The 12,542-nt window shown below is 40.0% G+C and overlaps 1 protein-coding gene across 4 annotated transcripts in view; it reads right to left on the bottom strand.

Moving 5' to 3' along the window:
* Positions 1-12,542, bottom strand: part of LOC120714833 (semaphorin-4G-like) — a 28,315-nt gene that overhangs the window by 14,066 nt on the left and 1,707 nt on the right. For all 4 annotated transcript variants that reach the window (XR_005691516.1, XR_005691514.1, XR_005691515.1 and 1 more), the window contains exons 2-3: positions 8,196-8,515; positions 1,498-1,646 (exon numbers count right to left, since the gene is read on the bottom strand). Coding sequence is in view for 1 of the 4 variants with exons in the window: in XM_040001349.1 (XP_039857283.1) it covers positions 1,498-1,646; positions 8,196-8,346 (300 nt within the window). In the remaining 3 variants the exon portion in view is untranslated. The remainder of the gene's footprint in view (positions 1-1,497; positions 1,647-8,195; positions 8,516-12,542) is intronic.

The following is a 12,542-nucleotide window of genomic DNA, read 5'->3' on the forward strand; positions in this document are numbered from 1 at the left end:
AGTTTCCTGAACACTTTCAAAGTAAAGTCAACACCAGTGCAGAAAAATCTATTAAATCATGTTGCCTTGATATTTTCACTTTTTTCAATTTTTTTTCCATAGCGTACCAGTCAGTCACCTCTTTGTGTGGAAAGAGCAATTCCAAAGAAATTGTAATGTAGATGAGTTACTGTTAAGGAAGTCCAAGTAGTGTCTAGCCACGGGCAATTACTACTGCCTGTGCATATTCGCATATTTGTGCTCTGCTAACCAACCCTGCAAATGTCCAACAGTGATGAATGAGGGTTTACATTTAATGAAATGATTAACAGTAAACTCCTTTTTAGATGCGCAAAAGTAACATGACATATGGAGCAGGGTTTTCAGTTCTTACTGAAGACAGTCAACACTAATTACCTTATTCTAGAGCACACAGTGCTGAAAGTCGACACAAACTGAAGGCAATATTTAAGAGTGCTGATTTTAACTCTAGTGGTCCTGGTGGGGTAATGCTAAGAATATTTGATTGAATACAGGTCTCGGAGTTATGTTCGAAATTTCACAGAGGGCAGGAGATACGCTCGCTGCAGCTTCCCTGTCAGAAATACAAAAGCGACTATGATGAAAATTTGATGCCTTCTTTATGAACAACAGCCGCCGTACCTGTGTGAAAGCGTATGTGCTTCCTACTGCTTTTAAATATTTCAAGACTGCTTAACATATGAACAAAATTGCATTATTTTGTGAAAGCAGCAAAGCAACGGGGTGCTCCATAGCTGAGCATGTAAAATTCTGAATAGCCATTTAACAAAGCTGTAGATATATTTTTTCACAGATGAATTAACTTCAGTCGTTAATGGTGCAAAAAAATGGGGTTAGCAGAACGAAAATTACAAATTTGATGTTGATAATAAAAGGAAAATGTCTTACAGTCACCAACCCTACAGTTATATTAGCCCATGATATTAATTAGCATCTGAATTTGCTTCTTTGTCCAAAAAAGACCATTTGTTCGGGCTGTAATAGCAATTTATGTCTAACGAAAGATCCCAGAGTTGAGATGGATATTCACAATTTTGCATTTGGAACAGTTTTAAAGTCTGTGAGTGTAAAAAGCAGCACAGAAATGATCTATAAGTTATGCTAATTACTGCATGAATTAGGAAACTATTTCTGTGTCAACATACACCAGTGGTATCGCCATAAATTCTGGATCTATTTAAAGTGAGATGATCCAGCAGCTGATTCTTCACCGTTTTCTATTTAATATATTAATTTATGCAGCAAGATAGTCCTGTGAGTTATTGTGTTAAAAATAATACAACTACACACACACACAGACACACACATACAGAACCAAAACTAGTGACAGAGGAATGTTTTTGCCTCAGACTGAAATATTGTTGCCTCAAAAGGTTCCTGCGATATTGAATGCAAATGAGGCTGTGGCAGAGGTAAGGATGTGGCAGCTGAGGCACACAACATGCAGCAAGATGGAAAACAAACAAACAAACTCACAGTGAGAGCAGAGCTGGCTGAGATGTCAGAGGCATTGAGAGCGAATACGGCCCCACGGGCCCCGACGTACAGACGCTCACTGTCAGCCTCCAGCAACATGGTGCTGTAGTTGACTGCAGACGACTGGAAATGCCTGCAGCCTCGGAGACCTAGGAGAGTAGAGGAGAGAGGACATTAATGATTGTGGCCTTCTGTAACTCCTTAACACTACTTTTTTTTTTTTTTCTAAATGTATAACGGCTCCTAATGACCTTAAAAACTCTTTAGAGACATTAATTGGTCAAACATACTCTTTATTATATGAACAGCAGTTTGGCACAAAGAATAATTTGCCATCCATTGGAGGACTGGTAGGTTTAACCACCTTTTTTTCTGGGTGATATCAACCATAACTGCGTATGTATGCCTACATATTACCACCTGGGTACATCTCAGCATGAACACCGTCCGTCTCTATGGGAACAACTGTAGGTACAGGCATCTTCTGTGCACAGTTACCTATCCTGAAATTCACAGCAATGGGCAAAATTGTCTGCTGAAGTATTTTCAGAACCAATTACTGTAATTTGTATGTCAAAATCAAGCAATTTCGAGTGCCATTTGGATGTTTAGGTGATAAATTGAAGCAAAAATAATGAATGAAGCCACACTGTCCCTGAAAGCCTTTAGAAAGTCGTGGCCATCACAGCGGGACATATTAAAAGCTAGTGATAGCGTTTTCAATCAAACCTGACTGTCTGAGGTAAAAGGTGAAACAGAATTTCATCTTCTTTGATGGATTTCTTTGCTGTGGGATTTTTCAAACACTGGGGCAAAGTGGTAAGAAGACCTTCTTCTTTGATTTTTGAGAGAATTCTTTGAAAAACGTTGATTTTTTTTTTTTAAAAGTGAGGTAGAGACAACTGTTAAATTTCAATCTGCTGGTGTCGTGGCTGAAAAAAAACAAAAACTTCTTTGCAATCAGAATTGGCTTTATTAGCCAGGAATGTGCACGAATACAAGGAATTGGGCTACATGTTCTTCTTTGCCTTCTTCACAGACAGTACCAACATGTACAGCATAGTCCAGACTGCAAAGATGTTGGAATAAATTATGGAATAATTGAAGGATGGATAACTTGTTGCTATAGATACAGTATATAGATTTAAACTTGACAGTATATTGGTATATACAACCAACAAGACATGCATCAGGCTTTGGTTGTGTAGCAGGTATGGTGAATGTTTAAGCAGAGACAATATGCGAGTGATCTAGTGATCTAATGATCGAGTGATAGCCTGTGGAAAGAAATTCGTTTTGTGGTATATATCTTAGAGCTAGTGATCGCTAGCTCTTTATCTATTCAGGAAGTTTTATGCCAAGCTGTGACTAAGAAAAACCACTAGAGCACACAAAGAGAATGGCACTTAAAATAGCCGTGAACAGAAATTTTTTTTAAGAAAATACATCAAATACTTTCACTTTAATACCATGAATACTTCATAAGTCTTGGGGCAAACCAATGGATCAACAGACTATACAATCCTATCACCAGGTCTGCTAAAACAAATACCCCCAAAAATCTGGTGGTTCCAGTATTATCAATGTAAGAATTCGCAGGTTTTCTTGCACTCGTTGAATACTAAATTGTATCTTTACTCTGAGGTATAAAAGGGTTTAAGGTGACGGTTGTGACTTTCATACACACAAACAGATGAGCTGTGATAGTCACCGCGTTACACTCACATCATTTATTAAACACTTTCCATCCTCAGGTTAAGCCCTGAGTGGCACAGTTGTCCCAGATTTTATTTTGGTGTCATTAAAAGCATGAAGTTGAAAATTAGTCTTTCCTAAAGCAAAACAGATTTTTCTTGTCTATTTTTCAGTCGTTGATGTTTTCTGATCAATTTTAAAGCATGAATGTTAGACAAATTATGATTACACATGGTCACAATTTTCATAAACTACCACACAGACTTGTTCATGAAATACTTGAGGTATTCTTTTAATTTATTTGTTTGTTTGTTTATAAATGGGACCTCACTCTCTGAAGTATTTAAAGGAACAGTTCACCAGTTAGTTAGATCTGGACGAGGAGACGTTTTGCTCACGCTGCTGCACGGTGCAGTTGATTAGTAATCTAACACCACTGTGAGTACCCTTGCACATGCCTACACTTCTTGGAAACAAAGAGCCCAAGTACATGACTACCATTGTGATGCACCTTTTTTATTTAACATCTAATTAAGATATCTGACGTGCCTGTGCAGGTTTTACAATCAGCACAATAATTAAGCCATATAAATGTAAAAGTGGGCCGCTTTTTATGACTGCTATTGACTACGAGAGACAAATTTTAAATTGCCAGACTTCCTGGATCCGCAGCCAATTCACTTTCCCCTGAAGATTGCATGGTTAGCTCAAAGTAAGCCGTCATTAAGATTCCTATCAGCTGCTGCGAAACACAATCCACTCTGCTCACTTCAGCAGCAGCAAAAGTCAGATGCCATCCCAAGCTGCTCCTAGGTGATCAGGCGCCTGCTTTTCTCTCCTATTCTCAGCAGGAGGAGAAAGGTTATCATCCGTACGGTCTTTTCAGAGTAACAACCTTTCCTATGTGATATGAGTACCTCATTGTGAGTAAATACAATGAGTTATTGCAGAGACAGTGCCTACGTTTCAAGCGTGTAATCCAGGCATTAGAGCACACAATGAAATGTGTAAGCTTGTGCGACAGGCGTGCCAGGTAACTGGAAACAGAGCAGCAGAGGGAGGGTTTATCTGGGATTTATTACAATGAAATAACATCCCGAGTCACAGGTTAGCCTCGGCTTACAAGATCGGGTGAGAACAGGCATATTTGAGTTAGTCTACAGGGAAAGAAAAGGTGCGAACTCAGATACTGTTATTCACTCAGCAAACACTTGGAGGGATCTCAGCTGATTGTACAGCACGTTGTGTTCAGGGACGCCAGCATACTCTATGAACATCAAGGCGCTGGACTGTGACGTGGCGACGGAATTGCATACAAACTCACACTCGAGTCTCAGGCGCGTTTATGGCTGAGAGAAGGCAAATAAAATGTGTGTAAGATTCCTAAATATGAGCGTCTAAGAGGAGGCAAATTCCCGAAATACTCAACAGGTTCACTCAGTGGGTGTAATAAAAGTGCATTTACATGTACTGCCAATTTATTAGTGTTTTTTGCACCACGGCCCTTCACTGTGGTGCCAGCTTTTAATCTTTCAGCTGCTCCAAACTGTCTGAGTGCCGAAAGACATCAAATTAATTATCTTTAAACACACCTGAATGATTTAACCTTGCTTAAGAGAAAAAAAGGGAACGTTTAAGCCCAAGCATGAGAGACTGGGAGTCACTGTAGATGTATGTGTAACTTCTCTTGCCCCCTTTTGGTTTCTGTAGCTTTGACTTTAGGTTGCCAGGGAACACAGCGATTAAAAGGATTAGAGGTAAGTTTGCATATCGAAGGCTTCCCATCAGTAGGAGGGACGTGGAAGAAAAAAAAAAAAAAAAAAAAAAAAAAAAAGAGGTGGAGGCAATATAAAGAAATGGAAAAAGAGGGCAGTGAACCAGAAAAAGTACAAACTAGTGAAGAAAAATCAGGCAAAAGAGCTTAAGTGTAAAGGCAGAGCGATGAGGAGAGGTGGGGGAGAGGATAGAAGTGTGAGGGGGTGAGCTGTGTGGGAGGACCTGTGGGCTTGAGTGAGCTCAAACCAATGATTAAACTGATGATGAAAGTGAGATATATACGTATCAAGAATTGTAAAAAGATGGGCATGGGATGAGTGTAAGCAGGTGACGTGCTTTGTGAAGTACAACTGTTTAGAAAAAGAAGAAGAGTGATACTGCTCTACGAGTATTTCTAGCAGAAGAAGGAAATGTGGGCGCCATTCAAAGTGGAAACGTGAGAAAATTTCTTGCACATATCTGTGCGTCGACAAATAAAGTCCGGGATCAGACGGCACTGCACGCTTTGCCATACGTGAACTAAAGGAAAAAATGCTCTATACCGTCGACTTGTGCAATACCACAACAGTTGTCATGGTTACGGTGCTTCTCAACTACCTACGGCGGTGTCGGGCGCCCTGGATGCTCCGCAGGGAGCCCAACGTACACCGTACACTCATCTGCTTCTGTCTCTGCAGCACCTCAGGCTACATGCCATCACTCATGAGGTAAGTAAATAATAATCACAGCCGGATAAAATAAATCCTCATGGTTAACAGAAGAAGCAGGTGTTAGAGGAAAGTGAGGGTATATTAAACTCTGTGTGCACACATTGAGGTATAGAGGAGCGAGTGGAGAGAAACAGAAAAGCATTGCTTCGGGAGATAATGAGGGATAAAATGCTATGAAAGAGAAGAAAGAAAACTAGATGGAGAAAGGGGCAGAGAAAGAAAAAGGGACAAGTGAGGAGTTTTTTTTGTAAAAATCTACTTTTAAAAAACAATCAGCAGCTTTCTAATAAAAAAAGATGACTGATGACTGCACGTAAAGAGCGAAATAAATACGGAGTTATGAGTCATCTTCAGCTATTTATCTACAGTTCAAACGTTTGTGCAATGCTTGGAAATCCAAGGATTTCTGCAGCGATTAGTCATTAAAATGTGGTCTGATTTACATCTCAGTCAGTGGTACATTTTCACATCTTTACAACGGGTGATCAGTTCAGGATGAATAACAAAAGTGAACCCCTGTGCCAAGGCAATATCTATGGAAGCCCGTTTCTGCCACTAAATAAAAACAAAAAAACTAGTATTCATAACTCGAAATTTCGAGTTATTTTCTCGAAATTTCGAGTTAGCTCTGCCAATCAAAAATCTACGTGAATGAGGTCGCTTTCTTGTTACCCGGAAGCATATGGCGCAGAAGAACGCGCACTCAAAAACGGATCCCAACAAATTGGCGCTTTCGCGAGTACGTTTGCTGATAGTAACGCCGTGTGATGCAGCTAAAAACACAGGGATTTCATCATTTGTGAAGCCACGCTGAAAACACTCAGCAATCTGTGCATTCACGACTGGATGTATAACCAGTAGCTTAGCTGTAGCATTTGTAGCTGAGGACTTCAGCTTCACGTAGATTACTGATTGGCAGCGCTAACTCGAAATTTCAAGTTACTTTTCTCAAAATTTTGAGTTAATAAATCGAAATTTCGAGAAAATAACTTGAAATTTTGAGTTATGGATCCTTTTTTTTTTGTAGTGGCGGAAACGGGCTTCCATAAATATCACCCAATGGTTTAGGAATTCCTAGTCAAAGCCTTGAGATGAGCATTCGAGCCATTTTTGGAAATTAGATAAGTGATAAGCTGGGGGTGAATCTGACAATATGGTAGCAACTTGTTACTTTAAATGGAAACACGTGTGTTCACAATGAGAAAAAAATATATATTTATATTATAATTCCATTATTATATCATTCCTGCCTGCATGACTCCTCTATCATACACAGAGCAGTAGTTACACCCTTTTTCTTAAACTTTGTAATATATTGTATTATTTAATTTAGTTCAGTCTGTTACTGTTCTTATTGTCTTAGAGCAACTGTAAACACATCTTCCTTAGGGATTAATAAAGTATTTTGATTCTGATCAAACTTTTTTCCAACCAGATAGTTAAAGCCCTTAAACACCTTTACTATTAAGACTGGATATTTTATATATCCAGCCTATGCTGGGTTGTTGAAAACACTTTTCCTATTAATAAGGGCACACAAAGTTTGATTTCTGACTAAATCTGCACTTATTAAGAAAAACTGGTAGCTTTAAACAACATTTTTTACAGGACACTTAAAGGAGCATTAGAGAGATTAGCAGTTTCTTAAAAACTTACTTCTTCATTTCTAAAAACTGGTCCACAATAAGACAAACTGTCTATAAATGAAGAAACTCCAGGAGTGTTGCTACACTCCCTGGGAGTGGGCGTCTTGCAAAGATTACACCAAGAACACAATGTACATTTCTGAAAGAGGTAAAAACAAAACAAAAAAAAGGGCAGAAACCTTCACTTGCTACTTTCTTTGTTTATGTGTCAATAACGCTGTGCAGGAACGCTTAAAAAAAAAAGTAAAAGCTTAAAGATTTCAAAAGATAACTGGGATAAATGTTGCTTCGCAATATTTCTGAGATAATGATGAGAAAAAAAAAAGTTGCACATAAACCAGGAAAAAAGAAATGCACTGCACACCAGAACCAATACCTCATCACTATGTCACAGTTTGGGGTTCCCTTGCCATTTCAGAAGCTGGACACTTTGCTATAATTTATGGGACAACAAATTCAAAACTAAATCAAGCGATTTCTTAGGCCTGAGGTGATGCTACAAGGAGATGACCCAAAATCTGTAAGTACAACAACAACAGAATGCTTTAAAACACAGAAAAGTCATGTGTTATAATGGCAAAGTCAGAGCCCTGCCCTCAACCCCATTTAGACCTGAACAGGGCTGGTCAATTATGACATCCCAGAATTCTCCTGAAGGCTGTCCAAGTCTCAGCAGCTGGTTGAAACAGGCGCCACAGGTTACAAAGTTCAAAAGTTCAATTTTCCAACCTGTACTCTGCATGATTATTGAATTTGTTAAAAAAAACAAAAAAAAAAACCGCTTCTAACAGTTCACTAATGAATGTTGGAATAAACTTCGGTACTGATGATTTTAAAGCAAGGTACAACACGTGTTCGTGTCTGTCCTTACCGCTGTTTAGCACAGTGACACGTGGAGTCACATCCAGGTCCAGGGGTGTCCTGAACAGGTAGCCGGTTGCCACGGCACACAAGCAGCCCAGCAACAGCAGCAGCTGCACCACAGAGGACACACCTCGCTGCATCTCCACCGAGCACCTCATGGGACAAACACTCTCCGTTCAGGATGTATATGTATATACAGGCATTCACACTGGCATATTCACCCTGTGACTCACATACACCCCTGCACACAAATACACACGCACAAAACAGCACACCGACGCACTCGGACGAAAACAGGCAGCCTCTTGTTCGCCACGCTGAAGGAACCTGAAAAAAAAAAAGAAAGAAAGAAAACACACAAAGCGAACAGCATCAGTAGTCTGTGATTAAAAATGTGACACCTTAAAAAAGTCAGAGAAGTTGAGAAAGAAGAAAAGCCGGTAAAGTTAAACAGCAGAGTTCAAACACATTAGATGAGCTGATGTGGAAGGATTTCACAAGGATGACGACAGAGATATAAAAGAGATACAAAGTGGATTTGCTCAGTAAAATATTGGAGGCTTTCGCAGATCAATGCTGCCCTGCGAGACCGGTCTGGCTTTACATGTTGCAAAGAGTGCGATGTGTGAGAGCAGCAGCTGTTGGATACAAACATAGGGCTGAAAATATCATTAACCAAACAACGACTGTCAAACAAGAGCTACGTGCCGATATAACGAGCAAACACTTGCGACGTGAAGCAATCCAGATCGATGAGGTGTGAAGCCAGTTCAAAACAGCAGACATACCTGACAGGAGTCAAATGCATGAGTGGAAAGATTGTGAAATATGATCATTTCAAAGATATGTGTGTGTGTGTTGTGATATGAATGCCAATGTTGTTCCGCCAGACCCTCTTACAGAGGGGGAAAGGAGTGACGGTGAGCAGAGGAGAAGGAGGTGGTGTATATGTGTGTCTATACCAAGCGCCAGTGCACACACAGGCACTGAGAAAACACTGACAGACACTCATTACTAGCATTATCCAATTTCATGGTAATGCCATTCTTTCACTTACACCCTTTCTCCGCTTCTCATTTAAAAAGAATCACACGAATAAAACCTTTTGAACTGCTTTCCTGATTCCAAATGTAAACAGTCACACTCTTTAGCGCTTTCTTTTCAATCAAAACCTGCCTCCAGTGCTGCAAACAGGTGACTCTCCAGGGAGCCTGCTTGTTCCTTACATTATGAGCATAGGCATGCACAACACAAATCTATTTACACACACATACAAGGCTGCGGCAAGAAACGGGCAGAAAGGTGAAGCCATTAGCACGAGAAACCGTGTGTGTGCTCTCACAGAAAGTACCAGCAGTCCCTCAAGGCTGACACCATGACAACAGCTGGCTTCGGTGTTGCATAACATTAGAGATGAACACAGCAGCATGCAGGTGCGGACAAAAGAGAAACTACACAAAATGCAAGGCTAACAGTAGGTACACGTACACGCACACAGACAGGTAATTAGACTTTGTGTAATTAGGCTTAAACTCTGTCTCTACAAGCTGCTTTGCAACCCACCTCTACCCCAGCTCCCCCATTTTCATGTAGTCATGTGAAAAACAAAGTTTGCACAGGTCCTTATGCCATCCTGTGAAAAATTACTGCTTTCATAGTTATTAAGGGGGCAAGTAGCAGCCAGGTGCTGCAAATCAAATGCACTTGACTTTTTTATCATTAGCAAGTGTGATCACAAAAACAGAAATTTTGGCAGTTTGCTGGTCTAAAGCATTCAGGTGGATGCGGACTTCTCAGCAAATTCCCCCCTAGATCAGAACGTACAATGCTCAGGGAAAAAAACCTAAACCCCAAGAGCAACGTGTCAGACTCTGCCCGCCTCATTTAGCATTTTAAGGTTAAGACAGTCCAATTATAAACAGACTGAACAAGTATGACTTGTTGGGAAGGGCTACCAGAAGAAGGCCTCTTCTTTCTAAAATGAACATAGCAGCATGACTTAGGTTTGCAAAGTTGCATCTGAGCAAACCACAAGACGTCTGGAACAATGTCCAAACACAGCATAGCAGCATAAACACCTCAGCTGTCAAGCACAGTGGTGGTGTGATGATGATTTGGGCTTGTTTTGCAGCCTTTGGCCCAGTCATCGTGTCAGAATTGAACTTGTCCTGCACAGAGTCCTGTGATTCTATAGAATAATCTTGCCGAGGCATTCCCAGAAAAAAGCAATACCACCAAATATAAATGACTATAACTGAAAATACTCTCTCTTTTTTTTTTTTTACTAAATAGGGCCTGAGTGAACTTATATAAACCATACACAACATACATTACAGTCATATAACACACATACAAATAAAGAAAAGTAATTGTCTATAATAACACAGTAGAAAGTTAACAAAAGCGCAGACACTTTAAATAATGGGGAAACAGATAATACACAACTCGGCACTTGTTTAATGCACTTCTGAGTCAGGATGGTTTCTGAAACACAATCTGTGTTGGGAAAGCTGCCAAAAGGTTTTGCAGCCACAAGTTTGACCAGCATGTAGAAGGTGCAGCAATAAATAAACATGAAAAATGTTCTGGAATATGTTCTCATATGTGGGGGATATATTGCTCGCGCTTGTTTCTTTAATCATTCTAAATGCAGTACTTTGTTGTCATTCCATTGAATGGCACTGTAATCACTTCCATAGATATGAACATCCAGTGGGAGCCCTCCTGGAAGCTCTATGATAGTCCAGCAGATGTGTTATCATTCACTGTAATTGGTGATAAATATAAAGGAACCCTGTTGCTATAGGAGATTTCTGGTAATCATATGAAAAAGTGCACGTAGGTGCATGTAGTATATAGTAAACCAAACATATTTTTCCCTAACCTAACCAAGATGTTTTAGTGCCTCTCAGACTTGCACAATGATAAATTCAAGACTCATGACTAAAAACCATGTGACTTACACAACTAAAACTCATAATGACGAGCATTCAATGGTGCATAACATTCAAACATAAAACAAACTGTTACAAATATTGGTAGATTATATTTGATTGATGAAAATGGCTTTTTTTTAAAGTTGGCTGCATTAAAAAAAGATTCCTAAATGTGAAAACTCCTAAACTCCCTCAACGTGATAGAAAAGAAGAAACAAAGTCCTTTATGCTTCTTTCTTTTGACAAAAAAAAAAAATCTATTAAATCTTCAAAAGTGACAGATTTCAAAGTATTTCTGCTGAACTTGAGTGAATGGCCAGTGGAAAAGAACTATAAATGGGAAAATCTATATAAATAATATAAACCCTGTTTTATTATTTCCTGGAGTTAATCCATTTGAGATATACGACACTTCCACCAACCTTAAAGTTCTTATAGGGTTTCACAGCTCTATCTTGCTCCCTTAATGCCAATTTTACTTTGGCAAGAGCTGATTATTTCTGTTGCGTCCCCTCTGAGCATGTGCTAGCCCTCGTGGGAACTGTCAAACACTGAAGGTGCGTCAACTTGGCTCCCACTTTTGTCTGAGCTCCTTCTAAAAGGTGGTGAAGGAGGTGCGCCGAGGGGATCGTAATAAGTCATTCATCTGACTCATGCACACAAAATCCCTCAAATGGGCTGTCATGGTGCAAATCCTTTCAATCAGTCAGCCACAGCGGTCCTGATGTGGTCTAATAATCTTCAGAGGAGCAGGGGTTTGTTCACGCAGAAATGAAACCGTAAGGTGACAGTAAGATAAAGAAAATATGAAAGAGAGGAGAGGAAGCAGTCAGGAAGGAGGTAAAATACTGTCAGAAAGTTCAGCAGTGCAGAGAAAAATCCCATAATTGTCACATTCCCAATTCTCTGTCATCTAAAATCAATTATTCCTGATTTCCTCCGAGTACCTCAGACCCCATGAATGCAGGAGCTTTCAGCTGTTAATTGGCCACAGAGCACACCATCAAAACTTTGAGGAAACGCTGAAAGAATGAAATGAGAATGAAATGCTGAAAACGAAATGAGCCGAATCCAGGGGAAATCACAGAGGCTCTACCGCTCACGACCTTCCTAATCTGCCTTCCTCCTGATCTCGCTGCCGGCTTTCTGTCCCATGACATCCATTCATGGAAATGGATTTTATCAGCCAACTGAGGCGTCCATAAACCTGCTTGAAAAGAAAATAGTGGAGCTCCGTGGTGACAGCTCCATCAACAGACAACACTGGTCCCAAAGGACTCCAAACTCTCTGTTGCTGAGTTGGATGTGTGTGCGAGTGGTGAAAAGATTATAGTCAAAGCCACTGAGCTCTGCTTCAACTGGCAGTCAGACTGCTTTAAAACAGTCTTGTTTCACAGAGTGACAAAAGGACGCCAGCT

Source organism: Simochromis diagramma, unplaced genomic scaffold, assembly GCF_900408965.1.
Source record: "Simochromis diagramma unplaced genomic scaffold, fSimDia1.1 OVJJ01000421.1, whole genome shotgun sequence".
NCBI classification, from domain to species: Eukaryota; Metazoa; Chordata; class Actinopteri; order Cichliformes; family Cichlidae; genus Simochromis; species Simochromis diagramma.